The sequence below is a fragment of the Mandrillus leucophaeus genome, unplaced genomic scaffold (assembly GCF_000951045.1).
Source record: "Mandrillus leucophaeus isolate KB7577 unplaced genomic scaffold, Mleu.le_1.0 Scaffold652, whole genome shotgun sequence".
Classification (NCBI taxonomy): Eukaryota; Metazoa; Chordata; class Mammalia; order Primates; family Cercopithecidae; genus Mandrillus; species Mandrillus leucophaeus.
The window spans coordinates 1,534,282-1,552,603 of record NW_012107053.1 but is presented as its reverse complement, the minus strand read 5'-3'; the positions used below and the strand labels follow the sequence as shown (position 1 = coordinate 1,552,603).

Genomic DNA, 18,322 nt, shown 5'->3' with positions numbered 1-18,322 from the left:
TGCTCAGGACAGAATTAGATCTTTATTAATAGGAAGGAAGAGAAGGTTGGCAGTTAGCAGTACCAGCCATGTAGTTGTTTTCCGTGTTTAGTTTTGATTAATTTTCTTTGGCTGTAACTTGTGTTTTTATTTTTAGATTAATTTTTTTTTTTCGTGAAAGGACAAAAATTCTTATTGTCTTTTCTTATTAAGAATTAAAAATTCTTAGTATATGCTTATTGTTTAAAATTCAAAATTACAGAAAAGTAAAAGAAGAAAGCAATGATATAGCCAGAAACAACTGTTGTTATGGTGGGTTAGCAGATTCCATGCATCTCACTATGTATATACTTACATAATAGAAGGAAATGTGAATGAATGGATGGAAAGAGAGAGGCAGATGTGGATAAATGGACAAAATATTTTGTAAGAATGGGATTACACTTTACATGTTCTTTTAAAATAGGATATTAGATCTAGGTTTACTTATATCTATAAGAAGAAAAATAAATTTCATCCCAAGAAATTGTATATCGAAAATACAAGGAAAAGATTATGAAAAATCTTTAAGGAAAGAGATTATGAAAAACACTCAAAGGTTGCCATAACTGTAGTGTTGTTTCTTAACTTTTTCAATTTTAGACATTAGCAATCGATTCCTTCCCTTCTGTGAAATATAAAGCATATTGTATCCCCAACTTACATACCTCCTATTCATTTTTATTTTTACTTAAGATATATTTAGTATATTCTCTACTACAACCTTAATTTCCCTCAGCTTTTGAATTTAATTCTTGGTTCTGATTATTAAAGAGACTGAATGCTTTTCTCTTGTCTCTTAGCCATAGTTTCTCTATTCTGGAATTATTTTGATTGGTTTCTTTTTTGACTGAATTTTCTTATGCATTGCTATTCCAAGAAGGTTTCATGGGTTCCAAATTCCTCAGTGTTTTCATGTTTAAATTTCATATTCAAGCAAATTTTTTTCATATGTAAAAGGAGCAAGTACTGCTCACGTGCAATTATTTAAAATAATTATTTGATACTTTAGTCCACTGAAAGAGAAGTCAAAATTAAGAATTCAAGAAGGGAGAATTCTGGCATAAAAGGACTGGCAGACTACAGCTATGAACAAGAACATGTGATAGGTTGAGTATTACGTATCCAAAATGCCTGGGACCAGAAGTGTTTCAAATTTCAGATTTCATTTGATTTTGGAATATTTGCATTATATTTACTAGTTAAGCATCTCCAATCTAAAAATCCAAAATCTTAAACGTTCCTGTAAGCATTTTTCTATGAGCATCATGTTGACACTCAAAAAATTTCAGATTTTAGAGCAGTTTGGATTTTGGATTTTCTGGTCTGGAACGTTCCACCTGTGTACTAGCTGCCTTGTCCTGAGGAGAATCGTGCTAGCAGATCACACCCCATTCATTTAATGAGCCTCCAGTGATTTGGAAGTTTTAAAAGCCTCCTCTTACAATGACTCAAAACAGTCTCTTCATGAACCCTTTTAGAAATTTCTTCAGAAAACTTACATCAGTCTAATTAAATGTGATCATAACTCTATAAGGAAAACTTTCACATACCTGGAAAAATAATTGAAATGAAATCTTTTGGTGAGGGACTGTTGGTAATTTATTTTTTCTTTTGACTATTCTATATTTTCCAAATATTTAATAATCATGTAGAACATTTGTAATTAAAAAGTAAACTCTACATTTAAAAAGTTAACATCTTGAATAAATTATTTTAAAAATTTAAATTTTGAAGTTCTTAATTTATCTCTAAAGCAATCAGATAGTGTTTATTAAACTCAGGGCCTGTAGTAGTTGAATATGGATCTTAAGATCCCTTCTAGGTATTGTTCTTAAACATTGTTTATTATTAACTGAATAATATATTAGCCTTAGAATGATTTCTTGTTTAAGAATTTACAGGTTACCTTAAAAGCTGAAAATTGGAACAGAATATATATTAATCACATTTTTTTCTAATTTTATATAGAGAGAGAGAGAGCGAGTGAGCCAGGTTTTTATAATAGTGTTAATCTTTTAAAATCCTATTTAAATTAACAGGTATAAAATCCTCCTTGCAATTTATATTATTCCATTGATACGATATCATGATATATGTTGTTTATAAAAAATGTGCTCCGAAAGCACACTTAATCTGCACCAAAATGTTTCATAAAGTTATCAGCTGCTCCTTGGTCATTTAGAAATTTTGATTGATTATTGCTATGAACATTTAACAGAAGAATTTATTTAAAAGTAATAAACTCTGAAAGTTATTTCTATCTACATTCTCACATTTATTTAGCTCCATTTGTCAGTTAACATAGTCTTGGGTTAATTGGCCATCTATGTCAAATTTAGTAGAACGTTGATTACGGAGTGGCAATTTTTCTGAATACAATCAGTTATAGTGAAACAGCTGTGTTATAGTGTAGTCCATCAGCCTATTTTGAGATCCTCATTTTAGTGTTTCCATTGTATTTTTAGTTATTGTACACAATTGATGAGTACACATTTAACTTTACATTTGTGGTGCATTTATACATTGCTTATAATATTTAGAAATCTTATCTGGAACAAAACTCATCAAGCCTGCAGCTTTGGATAAAGCAGCTCCCAAAACTGAAAGTTGCCTGGTTACTCCTAAGAAGTCTGAAGATCCCACAGAAACTGATTCCTGTATTCAGTTTCAGACTGTAGGTATTAAATTCAAAATTAATAATCATAATGTTTTTATGTTCTAAAATTACATTAAAGCTAAATTATATTTAACAAAATATAATAAGGACTGAAATGTCTTTTCCTTCGAGTGATACTGTAATCACTCTTACTAAACAGTTAATTTTCTTATATAATAGAACATTGTTAACCATGTCCTTTTTATTCTTTTTTTAATTAACGGCCTGTGTTCAAATCCTATATATAAGTGTACTGTAATGAAGTAATGCTTTTCTTGAAAGGATTCCTTAGGATACTGTGGTGAGAACAAGGAGGAGGAATTACTTATGTTTAAAAGAGTTCAGGAAGCAGAGGAAAAATGGAGGGGTGCACAAGCCCTAATTGAGCAAATTAAAGCCACATTCTCAGAAAAAGAGAAAGAACTAGAAAATAAGTTGGAAGAACTAAAGAAACAACAGGAAAAAGAACTCTTCAAATTGAATCAAGATAATTATATTCTTCAAGCCAAGGTACTAGACACATTGTTCTGGTTTTTTTAATTTTTTTTTTTAAAAAAAACCTGTATTCCCTGCTAAATACATTGTCATCCTTGTTTCCTAGAGATGTTTGACTTGATGTATTTGCTGTATAAAATATAGACATGGTTCGAAGAGTGATTCCGTACATGAGAGCCTAAATTTTGAACCCTTGGGGGAGAAAATTAAATTTAAATTGGCTCATTTTGATGGTTTTCTTCTATTAGCCATCCTTTTTAAAGAGAATCAGTTCATTCTGACCTTTAAAGAAATCAAAGTTTGAGCAAAACTGCCAAAGAAGGTATAGACCCAGAGGATAACATTGTGTAGCATTTGTGAGTTATTAACGGCACCATCTGCACAAAACAGCACTTTGCTGATTTAACTGTAGTTATGTCACAGTCCAGTGTGTTCAATATTATAAAACAGTTTTCAATCTAAATAGGAATTTTCTATTATTCTTTCTCACTTCTCACCTTATCATTTCCTTCCCCAAATAAAACAATTGCTGCAATTTCTCAAAGTTAAGCAGCTTTGAAGAAACAAACAAAAAAACAAGGTGGTTACATTTTGGAGAAGCAGCTGATCCTGTCACTGGAGAAAAATTGAAGCAAATCCAAAAGGAAATACAAGAACAAGAGACACTTCTTCAAGGATATCAACAGGTATGGCCATCCTTTAGCATATGGCAAATTTACTCTTCTTCATCTTTTAGTTATTAAAATAAGGCAGGTCATGCACAGTGGCTTATGCCTGTAATCCCAGCACTTTGGGAGGATGAGGCGGGCAGATCACCTGAGGTCAAGAGTTTACCAGCCTGGCCAACATGGTGAAACCCCATCTCAACTAAAAATTTAAAAAAAATCAGTTGGGCATGGTGGTGCACACCTGTCATCCCAGCTACTTGGGAGGTTAAGGCAGGAGAATCACTTGAACCTAGGAGGCAGAGGTTGCAGTGAGCCGAGATCACGTCACTGTACTCCGGCCTAGGCAACAGAGTGAGACTCCATCTCAAAAAAAAAAAAAAAAGGCATATTGAAATATTTCTGTGCTTATTTAACAGATAATGGGAATTCTGGCAAATAGGAGGTAATAATTTGACTAGTCTATGTATTTCCCATGAGGAGAATTAAATGCTAAGAGCGTGGGTTTTGGATTGGAAAATACTGGTTTTGAGTCTTAGCTCTACCACCTGCTGTGTGCCTTGGGCATCACTTAATCTTTCTAATTTAATTTCTTCATCTGTGAAGTGGAGATGATAATATATAGGATCCCCAACTTCCAGTGGTTTGACTTAACAAAGTTTTAACTTTTATGATGGGCTTATCAGGATGTAACCTCATCATAAGTTTTACTATTTTTTGACTTTACAGTGGGTTTATCAGGGTATTAAGTACATTTTCAACTTAGGACATTTTTTACTTACTTTTGGGCTTATTGGGATATAGCCATTTGTGGGGCAAGCAAGTTGAGGAGCATCTGTACACTCTTAGTGTGGCACACAGCAATCAATCAATGAAAGTTACCTGTTTTTATTTTTAATAGCCAGTTTCTTAAAAACTGCCCTATGTTTTCTTAGTTTCCTGTAATGCTCTTCAGTAGACAATATTGGCTGATTTTGCTATTATTTTCAGAAATATGAATCTGGAATTAATTGATAATGTCCTGAGGGTGAAAAATTTTTGAATTTAATGTAAGAAGATCTGTGGGTCCTACAGAGGCAGATGTTTGCAATGTGTGATGACATCTTGGTGTTGCTAGCCTAACAGTCAACCAGGACAGGTTTAGCATCTTTCTTCAGCATCTTTGTTCCCTGCCTCTCACTCCCTTTTTTCTTACTGCTCCCCTTTCTTGTCGCTCATTACATTCTTCTCTTTTGACAACTGTAACTTGAACCTTGAGCCTTAGTAACATGCATTATCACCCAGGGACATCATCGAAAGCATTGCCACATCAGTGATTACAATGTTTGCTGTAGCCGAATTGGAATGAATTGGCAGGACACACTGCCCTTGGTTACTGGGAACCATTCAAATTCTTCTGCCAGTTTGATCTTGCCATTAAAAAACAGGGGTTTTTAAGAAAATTTAACAGACCCATAAGTATGCCAACTAACCCATCCAACAGAGGCAACACAAAATTTATGTGTCTAAATAGTAGAGGCGGATGTTCATTAATTCTGCATGTGTTTAAGCACAGACTGTCTGCCCAGCACTATTCCAGACATGGTATAACAGTCTACAGTTTTCATTAGATACTCAAAAGCCCTTGGTTTGCATCTGATTTTTAATTTTAAACAGGTTAATAAGCCAGGGAGGGCATCAAAGTGCAGATTGGTACATTTTCTTCTCCCTCTGATCTCAACTGGTTGAGTCACTCTTCAGCTCTTTAGCTCAAGCCTTTTGGTGTACTGGATCTGTCCTCTGCTCTGCCTTGTCCTGACAACTTTCTGAAACACTGGTCTTTAACTCCCTGTTTATGGTCAATATCAGATACAAGCATGAACACCCATAGATACATCTGATTATCTCACCACTGGCAGCTAGACTTCCAGAATCTTCGTCCAGCAGTAATTCGATTTTTTTTTCTCTCTCTCTCGGGTCAGAAACAGAAAAGAACATAAAGGGTCTCACTGGGTCTTTCCACCTGGGTCCACATAGTCAGGATGTGGTGATTCCTTCAGCCACTCTCCCACTTAACTCCTGTGAAATGCAGTGCATTCAACTGACCTTAGGCCCTTTAGCTGTGGGAATTTTGGCAAATTAGTTTTTCAATGAAGCGTTTTAAACATTATGGAAAGAACTGTTTTTAGACACCAAATTTCTTCTGTTATAATATAAAAAGTTTAAAAAAGATTTTACTATGCAAAAACTAAAGCAACTTAAAAGACCGTTTAAAGGATTAATCTATTATGAGCACGTATATTATGTTATATAAGTACTAATGACTTTTAACTAAAATGCAATATTCTGTTTTTAAAAAGGAAAATGAACGATTATATAATCAAGTAAAAGATCTCCAAGAACAAAACAAGAAAAATGAGGAGCGAATGTTTAAGGAAAACCAGAGTTTATTGAGTGAGGTAGCTTCCTTAAAGTAAGTCCTTTTGAACTTCTTAAAATCAAATATACTTAAACTATTTCTAAGCATTTTCTTATTATGTTAATAATACATTTGTTTTTACTTAGATGGTAAATTTTTATTTTTATTTGTATTCTCGTTTCCAGTTTATATGTTTAATACTCAGTGGATTTTTCTTTTGGTGTTAGATGGCTAGCACATACTTGATAGTATTTTCAGCATATTCATATTTGAATTCATATGAATTTATGTTCATAAATGATTCAAGCATCAGTTTCAGGAAATTGAATATACAGTATTCCTCTTGATCAGTCATTAAGAATGAGATAACCGTTTCCCGAGGAACATGTGATTAATAATACTAAAAAAGAAAGGTCATCCAGTATCACTTATGATCTTCTTGGGTCAGGTTCCATAGAAGCAGAGCCTGAGATGGTGCAGGTCCTTGTGGAGATGATATACTGAAGGATAACTCTCAGGAGAAAGGAGCAAGGGAAGCAGGAACGGTGAGGTAGGGGGAGGGCAAATAGTGGTCTCAGCTGGAGACTGGCTTCATTCTCCTCCCAGCAAGAAGCTGTGGAGAATAGATTGTACCACAGTTGGTCCCTGCTTGAGGCAAGGGGGCAGCCTTAGTCACTGGCTGGAGTGTACCGTGGAAAGGAGTGGGGGCTGCCCTTTATGTCAGGGGGCAGGGGCTGCTGTTTAAAGGAGCACCTGCAAGTTGTTTTCAGCCAGCATTTATCATGGCAGGGTAATGGGGCACCAGCACCTACTTAGGAATCATATTTCAGACTGTAAGGTCTTTTGGACGTTACTGCTTCCAATTTTAACATATTAAGTGAAAAAGCCAAGCCCATGAACATGGACAAGCTAGGATGCTCTCTTCTTTTAGAAAATGACCACTATTTGTGTATCCTTTTATATAAACACCTAATCACTCAGAAAGGACTGTTATCAGAAGTTTCTTTGACCCATGAATATCATGAATGTTTACCAAATTTATTTATATATTTCTCCCCCTTTTTTGGTTATATAAACTAGGGCCTAAGAGGCAGGGCTGCTAATAATAGCTCATACTGATCTTTCACACAAAATAGAAAAAGGCACACTTGGTAGCAGACAAAATATATATATTTATTGCCACTTTCTCCTGGTAAGTTGGTAAGTGTAACCCCAGGCCATGTGTGATAATCTGCACAGTGGTAATGCATGAATGCATTTACTTAAGCTTTTTTTCCCAGATGTTTCAGTAAAGTTATTTTAAAATATCTTATCTTGTACTACTTGGCTTCTAAAAGAAGATCTATCCCAGGATCCAAAACTGAAGCTCTAAATTAACTTTCAGAATGAAATAAATGGTTTCTTTAGTACATTAGGGTTAGATGATCTTATGTGGAATCCGAAACTCCTTCTATAATATCTCTGGAATAACAGGAAAATTGAATTTAAGGTCCACATATTAGGATGTGTTTTGTTTTGTTTGTTAGTTTCCATGTATGAGACTGGCAACTCTCAGAAAAGATTCTAGAACAATATGCCAAGGAGTGAGTGCATTAATAACCCCACAGAAAAATGCAGCACATCTTTGTGGACCATTAATTTTTTTCCTGTGAGAATTGGGAATTAATATTTTTATATTATAAATAAACCAATAATCTTAGGTTTCAGTTCTTTTAGAATAAATATAAGCATTTCTCTTAAAGTATATTTCTCTTTTAGTGTGGTAGTATTTTAATCTTTAGATTAAATGAAAATTTTACCTTCATTTATGCATATAGCTTCAATGTATGTTAGTTTTTAATTTTTAAGAATTGAATATTTTCTACTGAAAGGAGCACCTGGTAAGAAAGAAAAACAACTTTTTATTTTCAAAATAAATCAGAGAACAGATGCACAAAAGTCGTTTTCTGTCTCAAGTAGTTGAAGATTCAGAGCCCACAAGAAACCAGAATTTTACAGACCTGTTAGCAGAACTACGGATGGCACAGGTAAGTTGCATAAGGATTTTGACTATTAGGGATAATAAAGGTTTCTATAAAAATCCCCATATGTATGAAAAAATCTGTAAATTTCATACCATTTAAAACTTAGGGAGAAATATCTTAAATTAGCGTATAGTATATGCGTGACCTTAGTATAGAGGAAACATAATACTGGTTTTAGATGTCATTGTCTTTATGATTCAGCCTCTCATCAGGCATTTGTCACATCTCATGAGGCCTGTTTATCATGGAGCCATTATCAGAGGCATGATTTTATTTAGGACATGTATACCTTATTTCAAACCAATTCCTTATTTGAAAGTGTACAGCCTAAATAGTGTAATTTGGAGATAATTGTTTACCTTTAAAAGTTAGTAGCTTGCTGCCTGTCTTCCGAAGTAGACTGTGCACTTCTAGAGAGCAGAGACTGTATCTTACAAATATTTATATCCCGCATACCTAACATAAAGTTGAAATGCAATGCTGTTCCGTAACTTTTTTATGTTTATTAAATTGTACTATTAAAAATATGGCCTAGAGTTTTCTAAAGCAGTATTTATCAATAGGAAGAGTTTGGGAATTTAAGGCAGGGCAGAACTCTATTTTAAGCAGAAGTAATTCATGCACTGCATGATTTTTATCATCCCTGTCCCTAAGAACTATGTGCTTATAGCACCCACCAGTCATTGTAACAATTAAAACCACTCTGCCACATTTCCAAACATGGCCTGTGGAAGACAGTTACTTCTTCGCACCGCTCCCTTTGAGAATCATAGCACTAAATTAAAAAGCCCATTTCAGTGGGCCTCAAAAATAGCAAGCTAAAACAGCAATTAATGTTACCATATTTTATGAAGGCTTAGGGGAACAAAGTAAGGTTTCAAGCATAGCGTTAGCATTAGTTCCAAAGGCTGTTGTTTTTACCTTTTAAAAGTTCTGTTTTGAACATATTTTAATGACAGAAAATTTGAAAACGCCCACTAACAACACCAAAATATACTGGAAAAAAAATATAATAAATATCTTGTAAATGATTAACCATGCTCTCAAGAAAGTAAGGGAAATCGTTAGAAGCCAAAAGTAAGGAGGGATAAAAAGATGGCAGTAAGTTTAGTAACCAAGAAGCCTGAGCTTTAACAGCAAATTGTAGATGGGATACCCTTAAAGGACCACATCTTTCACTAAAATAGTGGATTAGGAAAAAAGAAACTGAGATGTCAAGGAATTTTTTCTGTCTTAATTTGGTCTCTGGGTAGGGAGAGGTAAAAAGTCTCCTCTGCACATACTTTAATGGTTGTTCAATATAAATGGTATCTCTTCTGCCCATTTGTGTTTAGTATTTGAATTGACACTACCTTGCAATGCTTAAACTAAAAAAAAACATAAACAGTAGTTCTAAGTCAGTGATAACCTCTAGTAGATTTAGAAGAAACAAATGCAAAACAATTCTTAGAGGTATACACTCTTTAACCCAGTCCACACAATATTCCCACAGATAAAATCCAACTGATGTTGTGCTCACAATGCAAAATTACAAAACCTAGAGAAACAGCCCACCATCTGCAGGCATGAGATGCTTTACAGCAAGATCAGAACCCCAATAGAATGATTGAATAGAGGCAATAAAATAAATAGACTTAAAGTGCTTAAATATACAAAATAATTGAGAAAGTATGACAAAAGAACAAAACAGGCCAAGCAAATTCAAACGAACATTAAACAGAGCTGTGGGAATGAAATATGCCAGAAATTAAGAAAGTAGAATTAAATAGATGATCATAAACAACTAAGAAAAGCATTAAACTGAAAGACCAATTTAAGGGAACTCAGAGTGAAACAGAAAAATAGAGAAATGTAAAATATCAGAAATATTAAGAAATATGAGATACCCTAATGCACATTTAAATGTTTTAATAGGTAATGGCTGAGGATTCTCTAGAAGTGGTAAAAGGTGAAGTCTCGAATTTAGGAAGCACAATAAGTCCCACTCAACATAAATGAGTAAAAATCCACATTTAGTCCCATCATGGTAAAGCTACCAAAGTCAGGGGAAGCCTAAAAGAAATCAGGAAAAAAAAAAAAAAAAAAAGGTGTTAATTTAGTTTAAAATAATAGTAAAAACTATTTGGGAATTTTTTTGTGCACATACTATAAGATAGAATGTAAACATACCTTTATTTTTATTTACGTTAGTATTCTTAAATAGTTTTAGAGTAAAAATTATTTATACTGGGATAAATCTACAAAATAATCTTGTCAAGTATATTTGTGTATAGTCTACTTTATACCTTAAAAATTAGTGCCAATTAGTATATTCTTAAAATGTCAGTTGGTTATAAAGTATAGGTGGAAATGTAATAAAAGGTAAGTTCCTGAGCCCTTTCCTTTTAGTATTCCAGGATTGGGAAGAGAATGGGGCTGACTACAACTCATTTATTCAGACAGCCTTTATTGAACGCCTGCCATGCACCAGGCATTCATCCAAGCATTGAGAATATAGTAGGTAAATAAGACAGACACAGATCTTGCTCATCAGGAACATATGTTCTAGTGAAGAAGACAGACAGCAGATACACAAATAAATAATTACAGATAGAAGTGCTTTGAAGAAAATGAAAATAGAGAATAATGGGTGATGAGTTAGAGGTAAGGCGGCATTTAATAGTGTGGACAGGAAAGCTCTCTCTGAGAAAGAGATGTTTGAGTTGAGAGCTGAAGAGGAGGAACTGCCAACCAGGCAGATTCAGACTTCAAGCCAGAGGGAAGAGCAAATGCAAAAGCCCTGAGTTTGTTCCTTTCCAGAAGCTAGAGGCCTTTGAAGCATAAGTGGATAAAGACAGGAGTGGCAGAGGCCTCTCTCAGTGTCTGCACGGTAAATTATGAGAGAGGAAAAGTACTTGTCAGCCAAAAGCCTCTGGCCCACAGATTTAACATGGGGCATACTCACTTTCTTAAAGGTGGGCATTTTCTCTCCCTGAAATTTGCAAGCCTGGAGTGGACATCCATTGATTGAGCATGATTAAACTTCAGATGTTTATAGTTCTTTGAATTGTAAAATACTGTAATTCCATAAAGTAGACATTGATAGAGAACATTTCTAAATTGATTGAACTAATTAAGCAACAGGTTTTTGCAGAAAAAGCATTCAGCAGCTTTTAGATTAATTTTAGTTTCAGGGCTCTCCTGAAAGGACATCTACAGAAGATTAAACAATGAAACGATGCAGTTAAATCTGCGATGCAACTAGGAACTAAGATTATACAATGCTTTACAAATGTTCTTATTTTCTTTCTAAGACTGATTTTTAAATTGTAAGATAGTGTAAACCAGAGTTTGTAAGAACTTGTCATTTTGAAACTTAAATACCGAGTTGACTGCTGTTGAGTCCAGTAATTTCATAAGTTCAGTTTAGTCTACATTTATCTAATACATGCCATGCACTTAGTACCATAAAGTAAACAAGTAGTACTAAATCAGCTTGGTCCCCATAGAGCCTTCAGCCTAATAAAGAGAAGAGGTTACATATAAATGAATCAGTGTCATAGGAAACAGTAATAAATGCCATGCTAGAGGTACAACTGAAGTTGTGGGAGGCAGAAGAGGGTACTATCAGGAATAGCTTAGCTTAATTTGAAGTGAGGTTTGAAAGATAAGTGTGATTTTTGTCAAGCAGAGGAATGGGGCACAACACTTTGAACTACTGAGAGTGGTATGGAATGTAGTCCATATTGAGAATTTCATTTTTATTTTTTGATGTCCCAAGCATTTTTTATGCATTTATGATACAAAGTTTGGCAAAATAAAATCCTACGTTTTATATGTCAGGTGGTGATGAGTGCTGTGAGAAAAAAATGAAACTGTGTGCCTGGGGGCCAGGATGGGGCTTGCTATTTTAGATAGGGTGGTCAGGAAGGCCTTCTGAGGCTTCATGTGAGCAGAAATCCTGATGCAGTGAAGGAGGAAACTACCTGGCTATCTGGGTCCCAAACCACTACAAGCAGAAGAGACACTGCAGACCCTTTGAGGTAGGAGTGTTCAAAAAACAGCAAGGAGGTCTCTGGCTAGAATGGAATGGGCGGGGATGTATAGAAGAGGTGATCAGTCATGGGTAAAGCTGGGTTATATGACACTAAAGGTCATGGTAAGGACTTTGGGTTAACCCTGCAAGGGACCAGCAGAGAGTTTTCTGGTTTTGTTTGTTTTTATTTTACTTTAAGTTCTGGGATACATGTGCTGAATGTGCAGGTTTATTACATAGGAATACATGTGCCATGGTGGTTCGCTGCACCTATCAGCCTATCTAGGTTTTAAGCCCTACCTGCATTAGGTATTTGTCCTAATTCTCTCCTCCCCTTGCCCCCCATCCCCCAACAGGCACCCTTGTATGATGTTCCCCTTCCTGTGTCCTGTCTAGGTGTTGTCATTGTTCAACTCCCACTTATGAGTGAGAACATGCAGTGTTTGGTTTTCTGTTCCTGTGTTAGTTTGCTGAGAATTATGGTTTCCAGCTTCATCCATGTCCCTGCAAAGGACATGAACTCATTCTTTTTTATGGCTGCATAGTATTCCATGGTATATATGTGCCACATTTTCTTTATCCAGTCTATCATTATTGGGCATTTGGGTTGGTTCCAAGTCTTTACTATTGTAAATAGTGCTGCAGTAAACATATGTGTGCATGTGTCTTTATAGTAGAATGATTTATAATCCTTTGGATATATACCTAGTAATGGGATTGCTGAGTCAAACAGTATTTCTAGTTCTAGATCCTTGAGGAATCGCCACACTGTCTTCTACAATGGTCAAACTAATTTACACTCCCACCAACAGTGTAAAAGCATTCCTGTTTCTCCACATCCTTGCCAGCATCTGTTGTTTCCTGACTTTTTAATGATCATCATTCTAATGGCTTGAGATGGTATCTCATTGTGGTTTTGATTTGCATTTCTCTAATGACCAGTGATGATGAGCTTTTTCTCATATGTTTGTTGGCCGCATTAATGTCTTTTGAGAAGAGCCTGTCTATATCCTTCACCCACTTTTTGATGTTTTTTGGATTTTTTTTTCTTGTAAATTAGTTTAAGTTCTTTGTAGATTCTGGATATTAGTCCTTTGTCAGATGGATACTTTGCAAAAATTTTCTCCCATTCTGTAGGTTGCCTGTTCACTCTGATGGTAGTTTCTTTTGCTAAGCGGAAGCTCTTTAGGTTAATTAGATCCCATTTGTCCTAAGTGGCGGGCACCACCATGCCTGGTTAATTTTGTATTTATAATAAAGACGTGGTCTCACCATGTTGGCCAGACTGGTCTCGAACTCCTGACCTCAAGTGATCCGCCCACCTTGGCCTCCCAAAGTGCTGGGATTACAGGTGTTGAACCACCGCGTCTGGCCAGCAGAGAGTTTTTGATGGAGAATGACATTAACTGACTGTTCAACAATTCATGTGGTTGCTGTGAGAATAGACTGTAGGGCCAGAGGTAGAAGAGGTGTACTAATTAAGAGCTTATTACAGTAATCCAAGCAAGAGAATTAGTGGGTCATCAATATGGTTAGTATATGGAAGAAGTTAGAACAGTAGATTGAAAGGTCTTTAATGCTGTGTTGAGATGATTAGAACTGATTTTAATAGGCTATTGCACACCATTAAAAATTCTGGGGTAGGGCAGGTGGTAACAACATCAGAGCTAAAATTTAGAGAAAATATTTTGCAACAATGTTCATGATGGATTGTGTGAAAGACTATACCACAATTTATTGTGGTTGTAAAAAACTTGCTTTTATATTTCTTTGAATATTAAGAAAGAAAAAGACAGTTTATTGGAAGACATCAAAAGACTGAAACAAGACAAACAAGCTCTTGAAGTAGACTTGGAAAAAATGAAGAAAGAGAGGGACCAAGCCAAAGATCAGATTGCTTATGTCACAGGTAAAACACTGAGCTGAAACTGTGTACCTTTATAATCATAACTGTTCTAATGTTGATTGAATGGTATAATCAAAATGCTACTCCTTAAAGTATATTGTAATTTTAGAAACATTTTTTTAAATTCATTATTAAAAGATGTGTGAATTTGATTAGGTTTAATAGGAATAATTGCGAGACAAAAGAAAATCAAGAATTGCTTTGGATTCATGGCATGTATGTTTGGTTGTTCACAAATCTGTCATCCTAGCTAGACTGTGACCTTCCTGAGGGCAAGGCCTGTCTTCTTTTCCCTGGGTCTGAAACTTTGTAAGCTGTTAAGTATTTGCCAAGTGAATAAATAATAGCTCACTGGGTTTTATAAAGAACACATAGATAAATGTGACATGGTCCCTACTACGAAAACCAAGGGGAGTAAGATAAGAATACGCGTAACATAAGAAAAAATCACAAGCAAACATGATAGGAATTGGGATACCAAATGAGGGTTTTGGGGCAGAGTGGCATTTGAGCTGGGCCTTGACAGGTAGTAAAATCTGAAAGTAAAGGGATGGAGAGAGGCTGCACAAGTATATTCCATAACTTAGAGTGGCAGAACACAGGGATAGAAACTTAGATCAGAGGAGCCCTTGTTTGCAAAAGATAGGATCTTTCCTCTGCAGTATTATGAACTTCAATGTGAGATATGTGCAGAGAAATCCACTCTGACCTGTGTGTAAGAAAATGACATTTGCTTCCCTTATCTGTAAAATACAGAGTAATAACAATAATAGTATTATCCATTGTAAAAGTTTGTTGTAGTAAATAACATAATAAATGGTAATAAGCAGTCCTGAATGTTTGTCCTGTTACTTTTTAGTATTATAGACGTTCTTCATTTTTATTATTTCTTAAATACAACATTTATTTTCCCGTGGAAACAACTTTACTTTTATAATTTTAAAAAGGTCAGTGGAAAATAATTTATCCAAAATTTCTACATAGACAACTTTGCTGTAAGATTGACGATTTGTATTATAAACACGGTCTCTTATTTCTTTTGACTAATAGATTAAGCTAGACACTATGTTGTATACATCAGTTGTTTTATGCTTCTTATTTTTTCATAATGCTGTCATTAGATGGGCATTTCGTTTAAAATCTTTTAATTTAGTTTATTTCCATATTTTGGAGAACAACAAGCAGGTTATTGAGTTATTTTATCTTATAGGTGAAAAATTATATGAAATAAAAATTTTAGAAGAAACACATAAACAAGAAATCAGTCGTCTGCAAAAAAGATTACAGTGGTATGCTGAAAATCAGGAACTTCTGGATAAAGATGCACTTCGGCTTAGAGAAGCAAATGAGGAAATTGAGAAACTCAGACTTGAGGTAATGGATCATTTCAGAATGTATTTCTTCTCTAGATGAATCCTGTTATCTGTAATATCAGTTCTACGTAACCTTTTGTCATTGCATCATTACTCTGAACTATTAATTAAGATCGCTGGTTTGCTTTTAGATATATAGTCTATTTTAAATTAGACTGAGAATAAATATAAGCTCCTTATCACAACCTGTCGGGCCCCCATGGGGTCCAAACCCTGCCTGCCTCTTCAGTGTCATCGGATACCACACTCCCCTGAGTCACTCTTCTCCAGCTGCATCAGAGCTCCTCTGATTCTTGAACATGCTGGACTCGTTCCACTTGTTTTCTTGGCCTGGAATACTTTGGCCTGAGTTCTTTCTGTGTCTCACTCCTCCTCCTTGTTCCTGTTGGCTCAAATATCTACTCTCTAGAAAAGATGTTTCCTGACTCCCTTTCCTAATGTAGCTGCCAATCTCTCAACTTCTGGTTCTTTGTTCCTATCCCTTCACTCTGTTTTATTTTCTTCTTAGCCTTTACCACTCTGAAGGTTTTTCATTTTCCCTTTGATTTACTTTATTTATTAGCTTATCAACTCTCCCCCTCTACTAGAGCATAAGCATCTTGGGAGCAGGGACCTAGTTTCTCTTGTTTGCCATCCATATCTCCTGCCAGATCTAGGAAGTACCTGGAACTTGGGAGGAGCTCAAGGAATTTGAGGCATTAATTCCCCAAATTTTGCTGAGGAATTAATAAATGAATGAATACCTAATATTATGCTTCCCCCCACCCCCAGAACTTTTCTGTTACATTTAAATATGCTTCTTAGCATGTTATTTATTTATTGACAGATTGAGAAACTGAAAGCTGAATCTGGGAATCCATCTATTCAGCAGAAGATACGCTTAAAAGATAAAGCAGCAGATGCCAAAAAAATTCAGGATCTGGAGCGACAAGTATGTGTTCAGGGTAAATTTTCATGAGCATATTTTATGTATAGTGCATTTTGGTTTTCTCTTTTGTTTCAGGAGTTCCCACGAGATGGAGTCAACCTGGAACTTTTTGTTTGAAAGTATTTACATTAGTAAAAGTAATAACATCATTTTATGTACCTACAGCTTTATAATTACAGAATTTTTAGACTAATGCGCCTCATTTGTAAGATGGTAGACCCGCTGATAAAAGGTTATTTGCTACCGTAGCTCTATTAGACATCTAGGAAGAAGGAAGTAGAATTTTGAAACTCTGGATATAGAGTTAGGATTTCTCTTCCTGACCATAGACAGCTGAGAGAGGAGTATAGGAGGGAGATCCCTGAGTTGGGAACATGCTGGTAATGCTTGGGAAATGTTACAAAACAGCCTATAAACAAAACATTCAGCTTCCCAAAGAGCTAGCCATTATCTTGAGCCCTTTCTTACTGTTCAGACTTAGAAATACTCATTTTGTGGTCAATGTGGAAGACCTTTAGTCATAAAGTGAAGCTTATTAAAATAAAGATTTTTTTATTTAAGTATTTGTTTTAGAAGGTAGGATTATTTTTTCCTTCTGTTTTTAAAACACTGTAATATAGCATTTATATTCATAACTAAATATTTTAAAACAAAATATGAATTGCCAGCCTTGTTCATAAGGGAACATGATTCTGTAGTCAAGTCATGGTACTTAAACATATAGGTATTATTCCATCATAAATCCAAAACTGTGAGGTCATTACTGGGCTGAATATTATCCCAGTTTTATGAGAAGAAGGAAAACTAAGCAAAGAATTAACTTTATTACTTTTACAAGACCTATTTTTATATTAAAAGGTATGACTGAGTAGATTGGATCAGGGTCAAGAAAGGATCAGCCAAACGTGGTATGAAGAACTAGAAATATCTGGCCAGGCGCAGTGGCTCATGCCTGTAATCCCAGCACTTTGGAAGCCGAGGCGGGAGAATCGCTTGAAGCCGGGAGTTCAAGACCAGGCTGGCCAACATGGTGAAATGCCCTCTCTGCTAAAAAATAGAAAAATTAGCCAGGCATGGTTTTAGCTGGGCATGGTGACACACACCTGTAATGCTAGCTACTTGGGAGGTTGAGGCAAGATAATTGCTTGAACCTGGGAGATATAAGTTGCAATAAGCCAAGATCGTACCACTGTACCTCAGCCTGGGTGATGGAGCGAGACTCCATCTCATAAAACAAAAAAAAGTAAATAAATAATTTTTAAAAAAAAAGAACTAGAAATATTGTGAAGTGAGTATAGTCTGGCATTGCTTGGATTTTCTTTAGTGCTAAAGGTTTAGATTAGCCAATCTAAGAAACCATCCAGAAGTGGGAGAGAGAAAACACTAAAGGAGCTACTTCTTTATTAGATGACTTATTTTAAGAGAAATTATGTAGAATTGATCCATATTGGTCAGAGATACACCACTTTATAAAAGTAACCTCCCTTTCTTATTAATGCTTTTATAAAACAGTAGTTCATCATCTTACATTTTTCTAAAATAATTTTCTATGTAGTTGGATTGCTGCATGTACATTTCAGATCATGTTTATTTAGGTTTCCTGAGCATTTCTATCCTGATATTTTAAACCTTAATACATATTTTTTAATCAAGGTATATCACAATATAGTCAGAATAATTATGGAGCAATATTCTTTTTTATTATTATTATACCTTAAGTTCTAGGGTACATGTGCACAATGTTCAGGTTTGTTACATATGTATACATGTGCCATGTTGGTGTGCTGTACCCATTACCTCGTCATTTACATTAGGTATATCTCCTAATGCTGTCGCTCCCC

At 35.1% G+C, this 18,322-nt stretch overlaps 1 protein-coding gene across 2 annotated transcripts in view; it reads left to right on the top strand.

Annotated features, from left to right (window-relative positions):
- The window catches only part of CEP162 (centrosomal protein 162kDa), a 109,004-nt gene that overhangs the window by 43,534 nt on the left and 47,148 nt on the right, over positions 1-18,322 (top strand). For both annotated transcript variants that reach the window (XM_012001207.1, XM_012001206.1), the window contains exons 14-21: positions 2,562-2,695; positions 2,960-3,187; positions 3,718-3,858; positions 6,177-6,289; positions 8,157-8,262; positions 14,057-14,183; positions 15,391-15,554; positions 16,380-16,484. In XM_012001207.1, coding sequence (XP_011856597.1) covers positions 2,562-2,695; positions 2,960-3,187; positions 3,718-3,858; positions 6,177-6,289; positions 8,157-8,262; positions 14,057-14,183; positions 15,391-15,554; positions 16,380-16,484 — 1,118 coding nt within the window. The remainder of the gene's footprint in view (positions 1-2,561; positions 2,696-2,959; positions 3,188-3,717; positions 3,859-6,176; positions 6,290-8,156; positions 8,263-14,056; positions 14,184-15,390; positions 15,555-16,379; positions 16,485-18,322) is intronic.